The 12,993-nt window shown below is 37.6% G+C and overlaps 1 protein-coding gene across 1 annotated transcript in view; it reads right to left on the bottom strand.

The window, feature by feature from the left end:
- Positions 1–12,993, bottom strand: part of LOC126966692 (uncharacterized) — a 105,481-nt gene that overhangs the window by 81,726 nt on the left and 10,762 nt on the right. The window contains exons 2-3 of the mRNA XM_050810873.1: positions 2,786–2,861; positions 1,741–1,840 (exon numbers count right to left, since the gene is read on the bottom strand). Of these exons, the coding sequence (XP_050666830.1) occupies positions 1,741–1,840; positions 2,786–2,848 (163 nt within the window). The 5' untranslated portion in view covers positions 2,849–2,861. The remainder of the gene's footprint in view (positions 1–1,740; positions 1,841–2,785; positions 2,862–12,993) is intronic.

Genomic DNA, 12,993 nt, shown 5'->3' with positions numbered 1-12,993 from the left:
TGATAAGAATTAGGTTTACTTCCTGATGTCGGTCGCTGTCATGTTCAACTTAATACAACACCCACAGAATGATACATATTGGTAATAAAACGAGAACAAGATTTTAAGTTTGTTATGAATGTTAAGTGGTCCCAAACATTCGCCAATATGACAAATACTTAGGTACGCTAAATTCAACTCCTCACCCCTACAAAATATAGTCAAAATGTAAAGTAGGTATTTGGCTGACCTGCACTATATACCACTGGACTGGCGGCTGTCATAGTGCTTTTGTGCCTGTTTGATATTTACCATTTTGGCGCTGTTGGCCATGAAGCGAGAGTCTGCGGTACTAAAACTAGTGATGACAACCTCAGCAAACATCGATAGATGGTGGGAAACTATTAACAAAAAAAATTGTGTACTTTATTACGTTGATTCTTGAAATATAGGTAAATAACACGGAAAACGAACCAAATGAATTCAAAATGCAAAAATACTTCACAGTAGTGTAGGTACGCTTCTCTGGCAGCCATTTGTATTATACGTCAAAACTCTGGACGCTCGCGAGTGGCGCTTCAAATTGTCACAAAAAATTGCTGTCAAACATATGGAACAGCCTGTCCAGTGGTATTAATTCAGGTCAGTGGATTTATCATCTTAGACTAAATATTGTCTCTAGTTAATTATTATTGAATATTGTAATAATAGATGGCGCACAGATACTATCCCAGCAGATGACAGCAGACGAAAGTGACAATGTTGTCTGCCTTACGCTTGTATATATTTACTACATATTATATTATGAAAATATTGTAAACACAAAACTTAAAACATTTCTTGACTTATTGGAGTGAATGGAAAATCGATGCTTAAACCGAAATACTAAACATGCTTCAAATGCTCGAGCGTATTTTTCAAAATGAGGGTAGGTACTCGAAATTGTCAAAAAAATGTTTAATTAAAATAAAAAATTGTACTTATATTAATTTTATATTCAAAAAATATTTCATATGGTCTTTTAGTAATCAAAATACATAATATGTAGATATGTCAAATCGATCTGAACATATGTTTTTTGCTACGAAAAGACCTAAAAGGCCGTCAACGGTCGTAATTCCTCTGGTATTGCAAGAGAATGTGGACGGCGGTGATCACTCAACACCAGGGTACCCGTACGCTCGTTTGTCCTTCTCTTCCATAAAAACAGGCAAAGAGGATTTTTTGCCTGATAATAGGTATCTAATATAGATCCAAAGAAGTCAATAATAGAACAAACTATAATCCCATTTTAAGTTTATAAATACTTTAATCGCGAAAAAGATTCTTAAGAACTTCTTCTCTCTCAGAGCGCCATTTGTTTCCGATTGCGGTACTACCGCTTCGGTATCTAGTATATTAGAAATGACATCAAAAATAATTCTAATGGAATCAATTTTGAGAAAATAAATGTCTTTTATGCCTTACCAAATTATATCGCCTAGTATCGGAATACTGGGTCTCGAAATCTCGAGCGATTGCCAATTCCGTGGCCATCTGGAGGGCAAGGCCAAATTGGCTTCGAAGAAGCTGGGTGTCAGTAATAGAGCACGGAAATACAACATGATTTTATAAATTTCAGCCATATATCCACAGAGTAATTATTTCACAACGACATAATAAACATTGTAAATGTATCTAACTAGCCAGCACGGGCCGCCAAAGTAAAACAATACCGCCTGATGTTATCAATGTATACTATGAAATATGAATAAATCTGACCGTAATACGTAGAACCCACGGTCGCGCCCGTGACATGCGTCTCGATGTACTGAACCACGGGCGCCTCGTACGGCCCCGACACCTCTTGGTAGCAAAGCTTCTGAAAAATAAAATATGTCTTTATTACGCTATTAAAAGCTTTTTGATTTAAAACTTGGTTATGCTTGCGTGCGCCGTGTAATATGGAGATGTAAGTATTTCAAAGATACACAAAATATTTTATATTTATTGAATGTTGTAACTACTAACCTATCCGTTCCAATACTATATTCTTATTACTTTGGCCTTGTATCCTAATCAGGTTCACCAAGACACTTATAATAATATCCACACACTAACGATATATGAAGTAATTGGATAAATGCTTCAAATTAAAAATTATATGTTGGTACTTTTGAAGCGGGAGAACTTGTGTCTTCTATCGAGTTCTCTCTTGAAAAGGTCCTTTTCCAATCCCCCAGAACACTCAAGTTTGCGCGTTTACCACCAATAAAACCCCATTTGTCATAATGGTAATTGATACGCCCTGCCCATTACTTGTACTATTACACACTCTTTGCCATTATAACGCAGTGTGACTCAGGATTATTCAAAACCCAAAAACTGTGCTGGTCACCTTGAGACATAAGATGTTAAGTCTCATTTGCCCAGTAATGACTCTATCTACGGCGCCGTTGAAACCGAAACACAATTATGCTTACACATTACTGCTTCACTGTAGAAAAAGGTACCGTTGTACCTATTATGTAGGCCACAACCTGTGTAAAGCAACCTTCCAATGGTAAATGCCCTATGTCGCCTCTTATGATACCATGGGACGTCCCTAATTTTTATGATGAACAGACACAACGGAGACTAATTCTGAGATCTATTGCTTGATCTTATCATACCGTCCAACAAGTCACACATTATGCCCAAAGCGCCATCTATGTAGAAGAATACGCACTAACAGTGCAGCGCTCATAGTTAAAGTCGACACTACCATGATTCTCAAACCAATCCTCGTTGTGTCACTAGATGTCTCTCAACATAACAATATACTCACATTTAAATCGCAACCATCACTGTTCCTTTGATCCTGTGTCAAATTTATATTCTTTGTCTGCATTTTTATAATGAATCTGTAACAAAAACAATAATAATATTAAAATGTCACACAGTATTAAGAACTATTATAATACGATACTCGGCCTTTCCTCATCATTCATGAGATAAGAATCTCACGGGTATAAACCTCACGTTTTCCCATACAAGAAATCAATAAAATAATAAACATTATAAAACGAGAGAACAAAATAATACCTTATCTATTGTCTTATTTTACATGCATAAAATATAATAAAATCGTATTCGGGCCGTGTCTGTGAAATAGATATTGTTTCACAAAATTTATTAATACACATTGTATAATTATGTAAGCGATTCCAAAAAAAATTTTTTTAAATGTCTGTTTGTGTAAATGTGCACCCTAATACCAGAAACGGTTTAACCGATTTGAAGTCGGTTCCCTAATATGGTTATATGTTAATAAGCTCCCTGTAGTAGGTATATGCGTCATTCCAATAGGTTTAGTTACATGATTATTAATACTCAGAAATGTACGCGAACGAAGTTGTAGGCGCTCGTACGTCTATTATATTATTACAGAGAGTGAACAGATAATATTAGGGTTGTCAATTTTTCTGGATGTAGTAGAATATTTCTGAGAGAGGATAAACAAAGAATACAGATTAATTAAAATGAGTTTCATGTATTTAAATCAATGTTATAGACTAATATATATAAACAAATATCAAACTTGATTCTCGCAATTTGGTAAATTTCATTATGAATAGCGTCCTTTTTGATTTGATTTCACTAATTAGATAAAGTTTTGATCTTTTCAACGGAGTTAGAAAGTTTTAATGGTTTAATTTAAAGGGTTAAATGTTATAATGGTTGTTAAATAGATAATATTACAAGACCAAAGTACTAACAAGCATTATATTAACGCGTGAATCTTTCAGTCCTTTATTTGGGGTTGGGTTTCTAAATTGAAAAATTTTTTTGAATTAGGCGTTATTTTGCGGAAATCCATAATTAGTAGAGGGAATTACAGACATCATCAGACATCGAGACTCAGTCTCGTGCCAGAGTTTAGCGAGTCAACATCTCTTGAGGATGCCTCGTGTAGAGGCGAAACACGTGTCGAGTTGTTTGAAGACGAATATTGGCGGAATTAACACACAAGAAAACTCAAAATATTTGGATAATTTCTAAATAAACTTTTTTTTGTTTCTTAGGTTTTGGAACCAGGTATTTACCCTGTGCTTCCTCGGCAAATAAAAGTAAGTTTTTATTTTGAGGGTTCGGACCAGTCTTCTCTTTGGCTGCTTATGCTAAGCTAATTTACGGCCGTTTCCAATATTCAGTCTATCTATTACTTGAGATAAAAATCTTAATTGTTGTTGACTTTTCTGTCCCAATAAACTTATCGACAGTAACTCACATTATCCGTGCACGCTGTCTGTCAATGGGACGACGTAAACCTTTCCAGCGATATAAAGTTTGTATGGAATCTGGAAATTGCAATTCACGCGTCCTATATATGGCGATAAGAATGACTTATCGGGTATTTTGGGACAGCTTCAGATTATTGACAGCTAATTACTGACAGTAGAAGTTAGTTATTTATCTCTATCTGTAGATAGTGTATTGGGAACGGCCGCTAGAGGAGCCCATCCGCATCATCGGCACGTCTCTTTGTATTCTTTGGTGACTACAGCGGTCATGCTTCGCACACCACAGACCAAGAAGGGCGATCTGTGAAATTTTTTTGGTTCCAAAGAGCGTTTCCGGCCTTTTAGAAAGGTTTACGTGCTTTTTTTTTTAAAGTTCGTTACATCAATACGACATCTTTGGAACGCTTTTTTTCAGTTACCCATGTCCTATCGTCCAGGAAACACCGCACAAGGAAACATTCCACAGCTTGGTTTAATGTGGATGAAAGTTCGTTGAAATCCGCACTGTGGAATAAAGCCAAACATCCAGATGGTGGTAATATAAGATATCACCAAATTTTGAAAATCTTGAATCGGAATAGATTCGAGGTTCTGCCTTGGGTTCTCCTTATAGGTTCTCCAGTGAAGAGTGGCTGCTAAATGTTATGCAAATTATTGCACAGGCAAATAAGTTGTGATAAATTTACATTAACGTATTATATTTGTAATTACCTGACAGGAACTGAACGTAACCAAATTGGTGATAGACAGGATGTTGTGGTCTGTGGTTGATCGATCGACCGTCTCTGACAAACACTCTATATTATTCAAAAGGATGGGATACGGTTTATATAAAGATGAAGTGAAATGTTTTGTGAATAAAATTTTCTCAACATGAACACAATGCTTTTTTACAGCTACAATTCTGTAAGGGTTGTGTATTATACAAATAAAATTCGGATATTATATTTGTTTAATTTGTTTTTGAACAAAGTTACATCACCCAGTTGGTTTAATATTTAAACAAAATTGCATCAGGAATTAAGCCAAAACATACCTAACGTAATATTTTGTTAATATTTCTTTATGAAACTGCGATAGAAACTTGCGATACATTTAGTAGATAGTTATTATTTCAAGTTTATAGTTAAGAAGGTCATTAAAACTTTAATTATCTCAAAATATCTGTAGATGTTAAGCCACAGATTACGAAGAAAACTGTCAAATGGTCTATTAGTTGAGCACGGTGCAGTTACCGTTACAATTTCGTGAGACTTGGTCGTAATTTGAGTACGTTAATTATATGCTAGAGACTTGTTTTTTTATTTATCTTATTATACGTTTGCATTCTTAAGGCAAATTATTAATGAATATTACTGAGCTCACTTAAAACTCTGTTTTCGTTGGACGTCAGGAAGTCGAGTGGGCCGGATGGCATTTCTCCAATCGTGCTTAGAACGTGTGCCCCTGAGTTGACGCCGGTGCTAACGCGTTTATTCCGGCACTCTTATTCCAAAGGCGTAGTCCCTGACTCATGGAAGTCAGCCCTTGTCCATCCGATCCAAAAAAAAGGAGACAGTTCGGATCCGGTGAACTACAGGCCTATTGCTATCACCTCCCTGCTCTCCAAAATCATGGAGAGCATAATTAGCCACCAGCTTTTAGTAAACCTAGAGGGTCACCAGTTGATCAACGACCGACAGTACGGCTTTCGCCATGGACGGTCGGCAGGTGATCTTCTGGTATACCTAACACATAGATGGGCGGCGGCTATTGAAAGCAAGGGGGAAGGCCTGGCAGTTAGCCTGGATATAGCGAAGGCCTTTGATCGTGTATGGCACAAGGCGCTCCTCTCAAAACTTCCATCATTTAGGCTTCCCGAGAGCTTGTGCAAGTGGACCTCTAGCTTCCTCACTGGGCGTAGCATACAGGTCGTTGTCGACGGATATTGCTCGAACCCGAAGCCCGTGAATGCTGGAGTGCCCCAAGGCTGTGTGCTATCTCCTACGCTGTTTCTTCTGCATATCAATGATATGTTGGAAACCTCCAACATGCATTGCTATGCAGATGACAGCGCTGGTGATGCCGTATACACGGGCCATGCAGGTCTCTCTCGGGAAATCGTCGACCAGTGCCGGGAGAAACTTGTGTCTTCTATCGAGTCCTCTCTCGAGAAGGTCGCGGAATGGGGTAAATTGAACCTTGTCCAATTTAACCCCCAGAAGACTCATGTTTGCGCGATTACCACTAAAAAAACCCCATTTGTCATATCACCGCTCTTCGAGAACACTTCTCTTAAAGCCGCGCCTAGTATCGGAATACTGGGTCTCGAAATCTCGAGCGATTGCCAATTCCGTGGCCATCTGGAGGGCAAAGCCAAATTGGCTTCGAAGAAGCTGGGCGTCATCAATAGAGCACGGCAATACTTCAAGCCGTCCCACATTCTAGCGCTCTACAAAGCGCAGGTCCGCCACCACATGGAGTATTGCTGTCATCTCTGGTCTGGTGCACCCCAGTATCTGCTCGATCCATTTGACCGCGTGCAACGTAGAGCAGCTCGAATTGTCGGGGATTCAGTGCTCTGTGAACGGCTGGATCACTTGGCATTGCGTAGAGACGTCGCTTCATTTTGTGTCTTCTACCGCATTTATCACGGGAAGTGTTCCGAAGAGCTGTTTAACCTGATTCCTGCCGCCGAATTTCACCATCGCACGATTCGCCACAAGTTAGGATATCATCCCCACCATCTGGATGTGTGGCGGTCCTCCACAGTGCGGTTTTCAAGAAGCTTTCTCCCTCGTACTACAAAGCTGTGGAATGAGCTTCCTTGTGCGGTGTTTCCGGGACGATACGACATGGGTACCTTCAAAAAAAGCGCGTACACCTTCCTTAAAGGCCGGCAACGCTCTTGTGATTCCTCTGGTGTTGCAAGAGAATGTGGGCGGCGGTGATCACTTAACACCAGGTGACCCGTACGCTCGTTTGTCCTTCTATTCCATAAAAAAAAATCTTTACAACAAAGGTATAATGGAGCTCGAAGATAAAGAAATCGAAGTTAGCAACAACTCATCCCACACGCCATACAAGTCTTATTAGTATTTATAAATTTATATATAAATACTAATAAGACTTGTATGTATATAACATAATATATTATAAAATCTAACCACTCGAACCCGCGTCCTCTCGCGTTCTATGCGAGCGCTCTTCCATTGAGCCAACAGTTCGAGTGACGTAACGTTCATAAATCTTGATATTCTTGTTCAACTCTCAAGTTGTGGCTTCATCTACAGGATATACTTTACAGTTGAAAACCTGCTCAACCCCAATATTTGCATATTAGGAAATTGACTTGAGATGTCGCTCTTTGAAATCTAAACAAGTTGTTATTATTTGTGTAATTAATCCCAGAAGTGAGGGTAACACAATTAGAGGGTTATAAAAAAAATTGTATAAATCTTATTTTATAATTATAAATTTATGCGTTTTCTTTGACTTGTAGCATTATGCAGTAATCATGGCGTGTTTTGGAAGCAACACGGAAATATATAAAATCTTCGATATGTGATGCAAAAAGATTATCTCCAGTACGAGAATGCTATATATCAAAGGGACCCAGAAAGTTTTGAATGTCAAGGTACTCATACAAGGGTCATATAACGTTATGAGAGATACGACCTTTTATAATTTCTCATGATGATGCAATTCTCATGCAATAAAAGAGGGAAGGGACGTGCGGCGGACGTAGAAAGAAATGATGGCTTTGAAACTTCTGGGGATGGACCGGAATCAACAGATTGGAAAACTTATTCTGCTTGGTACACAGAAAGCCGAAAAGCTGAGCTAACGGCGAAGCCCAGTAGTGAAGAATTTCGGACTTTATCCCATACCGTTCCACGATTGCTATTGCACTTGTTAGAAGGTAAAACACAAAGTCAAAGTCAAGAATACTTAAAACCTTACAAAAGTGAACTAAAGTAAAGAGTGGCTGGGTTCAGACATTACTATTAAAACCTCAGTTTGTACTGGTTTATCTTCTGTGCATTTCTAAGCCATTCAACCGAGTGTGATCATAGGTCTCGTTTTTAAGTTGTTTTTTAATGGGAAAGATTTATACCTTTACAATATCTCAATTACAGGTAGCGTTCTCGCAATTTTCCAGCATTTAGGTACATCGAATTTCGTTTATTTTCTTTTTAAAATTGAAACAGGTACAACGTTTTCAAAATTTATGCACAGGCAATATTTTTGCCTTATGTGTCCCACTGCAGTTTACCTCTAGATGGCGCTGAACGCATCAACTTATGCAATTATCTTTTCTCTCTCTCCCCTATTGCGCCTCTCTCTCCCCGAGAGAAGGTCGCCTTCGATAAAGGGTTTGAGGGCACTTGCCCACAGCCAACCTCAGGTGGTGTTTAGTGGGTAGGCACTTAGGTTTTACGTGAGTCCCACATAACTAACGCAGACTAAAGTTGCGTTGGTATCTATGAGCATTCACCACCTCCATCCCATCGTTATCCCGGAGGGTAGCCCTTTGCCTTTGTCTGGGCGCAAAAAAAAAGAATCTTGTTCAAAACGTGCTGCAATATACGACATGAATATGTAAGCGAAAGGAGACAAATACGATATGGAGCTTGTTATTTACTTTCAATTTACCTTTTATCATATTTAGAATGAATCACAGACAAATGTAACCAATAGCGTCATCCAGTAAATGTATCAAGGCCCACCCACAGACCTTATATTTTATGGTTAAAGTTATAGTTGCTTTCGAATAAAACTATTTTAAATCCGAAATAAAAATTCGATAACACCATCATAAAAAATAAGATAAGGCATTTTATAATGTACCTACCTTTATTTTTTTGTGTTGTTCTCGTTTTTTCCTTTTAAAGTATTTCTTTATGAAAGAACCACTTACAATCTCTTGCAACACCACAGGAAACATAGGAGCGATTAAGGCCTTCTAAAATGGTGTACCTGTTTTTTTAAGATACCCATATCGTATCCTCCTTAAAACACTGCGTTAGAAAGCTCATTACATAGATTGGTTGTATGTAGAAGAAAGTTCCTTGAAAACTGCACCGTATCCTAATTACTTATGGCGTGTCGTGTGAAGGTGGAATTCGGTGGAAGGAATCAGGATAAACAGCTTTTCGGAACACTCCGAATGATAAATGTTAAATTCTCGTTTTATGTAAGGAAGAATGTGACTAAATGGGCTAAGCCTATAAAATTGCTTATTTATTCTTATTCATATTAAGTAATTTAAGTGATTCCAGGTCAAGAGACTTTTAAGATACCAATGACTTTGAGATTATATGTAGGATACATTCTAAACCAAAGACGGTTTAATTATTGTTATTAAAAAACAATAAAGCCTTAGAATGGCAGTGAATGAGCAGTTCTCAATAGCTCGTGGGATTCGGTTCACTTTGCATTTCCTGCTCTTTGTAATCGCTTTTGTATGAAATCATTAATGAGCTCCTTCATTCACGAATATTCTTTGTGCGTCAGATGTTGAGGCAGCGGTCACCTGATGGTTGGTCCCCAGACTGGTTTTATTCATAATTCGATAGAGTCGAATATTCATGTTAATGTTATATCCAGTTAACTAATGTAATAGTTATTTATGCAACTGTTGTGTAATAAGGGGTATTAAAACACGAATGTGTGATAGTAGTATCACATGAGTGTTATAATACCTAATTATCAACAGTTGCATACACGACTTTATCTACACCCATAATATGAATCCTTTTATGTAAGTATGTAAGTAAATGTATATTAAATTTTTATGGTGTGTACACATCAATTAAATACAGTGTCGCGTTCTATAGTAGGAACTGCCATCTACTTCGTGCCATCTTCTTCCTACTTGTGCGATCACCCACGTAAGGGTAATAAAAACTTTGTTTCTTTAATATATAGGGAATTTCTTAGCTTGAAAATTGAAAAATTTCAATGCTTAAATTTACTTACGCCATAGTAGCTTCACGCTGTACACTAGATGTTATAGTTATTTATGCAACTGTTGTATAATGTTGGGCTTATCACACGAGGCGAAGCCGAGTGCGATAATAGTATCACATGAGTGTTATAATACCTAATTATCAACAGTTGCATACAAGACTTTATCTACACCCATAATATAACTTGAATCGCTATTTTTTTGTAAACATAACAATATCAATATCGAAGAAAAATGGCGGGATTCAAATAACCAATTTTTTTTACGTGGAACGCGCGTAAACGAAAAGTTCTTTTTTTGAAATTCATACATATACCACGCATCGAGCAATAAAAATGTGGCTGTCTGTTGAAACTCTTTGCGCATGAAGGGATCCAAAAAAAACAAAGAAGTGTTATAATGAAATTCAGTACAACATTACATCATCCGTTTGGTGGTGGTAGGACATTGGGTGTTTTAATGTTGGCAATAAGCTATCAGTTTCAGAATATTTAATAGAAAGAAGATTTAAAGCATGGGTGTGGATAATAAGATCCTAAGATAGCTAAGATCAGGCTTACAGGTTGTTCGGAAATTAAATTATGGAAAAATGATTTATTTTGATTATGTTATTTTTTTTGTGATTTGAGCCATACTTAATAACGCTATTTATATAAATAATAATAAAATAAAACTTAAATGATCTAACAAAATTAATTAATTACAAATAGAAAATATCATTAAAATCCCTATCGGCAGGTAAGGTGCACATGAAGCTGGCTTTGTATGGCCAAACTTATCCTTTGACAGAGATACGTACCAGGTCACCTGTTAAATCGGTTAGACACCTGGATAGCTCTTTTACGATTTTACGCTCTTTTTGTGCCGATGAACCCCAAGGACCCATCGTCTGAACCCCAAAGGGAACAAATATGTATCCATCACCGAGTGATGCATATTTCCTCCGCTTTAGGTTTTCGGCAGATTCCGCCGCTGCACCTCCCGCTCTAAATGAATGTTCAATATGAGAGGGGGCTAGCGTGTCCACACAAGTCGCATCCCACACCAGTGGCTTTCCACGACTCCAAGGAATCAACGTCATACCATCAGGCCTCTTACCATCGTCACGTGAAATTCCATTCGGCTCTAGGATAGCCGGCACGTTGACGGTAGTAAAGGCCCGACGCAAGACGTCGTTTAAGGCGGCATGGCGAGAGAGTCGGCCCGCACTGCGGCGGATAGATAAGCCATGGTGACCAAGGCTGTCTACATTGCCTCCGCAGCGGCACATATGGGGAACTGTTCTAGGGATACCCAGGCGTAAACCAACTGCGATTGAGAAGCTGGAATTATCGAGAAGTGTCCCTATGTTACTCAAAGGAGTGGCCTGAAGCCAGTACCCTGAATCTCGTTCGCTAACAGCAATAAAACGAGCCTGATCCGAAATATTGTGACTTGATAATAATATCCTTTTGTAAATGATTTTGCACTGTGGCTCATCCCAAAGCTTTTCTGATCGCATGTTTAAAGGGTAATTTTCATTTGGACAGGCAACTTTCCAAGCATTTTTAACAGTTTCCGCATACACCAGTGGCAGGGACCCTAATGACGGGGAGATAATTTTATCATATAAAGTGCTGGCACTGTGAACAGAAGATAAGAATGCTGGTAAGGATATACTAGATATTTTTCTGGTGCCAATTCCACCAAAACGAATGGACAGAGAAGCCTGGCACCAAGAAATATCAGACAATGAACAATTTAATATTTTTGATAGTAAATTTCGTAGAGAATCGTCCAAACTTGACAAAAATATCTCATGATTCCAAAGAGGGCAACATCGGAGAACATAAGTTAGCTTGGGGACAAAAAGACAAAACCGAATTATATGATAGGCCATGTGGGAATGTATGCATAGTAAGCGGTCTGAATATTGTTCAAATTATGAATTTTGTTCATTTATATATGCTGAGAAAGACTCTTCCAAAATTGGTGCACCTAAAAGGCGAAGAGATTGCTTTTCTATAATTTTTAAATTTGGGGATATAAAATGGGAAATATCGCATCTCTTCTATCAAAAGGTAACATAATTGTTTCTGAAAAATCGTACATGTACTGGCAGATATGTATTGATAAGACAATGATAAGGTGGAACACATAATCCAATCTTTGATAGAAGTAATGGCTAGTCTAATTGATTGTTATATAATTTATATAAGAAAATAATTTGTGATGCATTTCTTTGCAATTCTACGGTTTTCATATTGAAGAATTTTAATTTGTCTTTGTAACATATAATAGTGAAATTATTAGTAACATAACTCAACTTGGATATGTGGAACACACTTACAATTCATAAAATCAATAAAAATCATACAAATGATTATATACCTACTTGGTATAACAGTGTACCTTTCTACTAAATTGTTTTTTTTTTGGTAAAGTCTTAGAGGCGCATTACCTGATGAAGAAATATCTGTATCTATTCTTCTCGTAGTGAATATTTTTAAATGTGTCAATTGTAATCATCTAAGTATTAAGTAAGTACAGATACTTTAAATATAAACAGGATATGCAATATTTTATCAACTCATATAATCTATCAATGTGAACACGCCAATAAATTAAACATTATCCATCCGGATGCGTTTCATTAACCGCGCCACTTGAATAATGTTAATTATTCAAAACAACTTCTGAGGTTCAAGAAACTTGTGGTGTGATTATAGTGATAAACTTACTCCTTAGCAACGGATGTAGGTTGAGTGTTGTTCAAGCCACGACGCGTCACGTTGGCTTTATGTGCACCAGTAGGAGACTCCT

The sequence above is a fragment of the Leptidea sinapis genome, chromosome 11 (assembly GCF_905404315.1).
Source record: "Leptidea sinapis chromosome 11, ilLepSina1.1, whole genome shotgun sequence".
Taxonomy (NCBI): domain Eukaryota; kingdom Metazoa; phylum Arthropoda; class Insecta; order Lepidoptera; family Pieridae; genus Leptidea; species Leptidea sinapis.
This window is presented reverse-complemented; position numbering and strand designations above follow the sequence as displayed.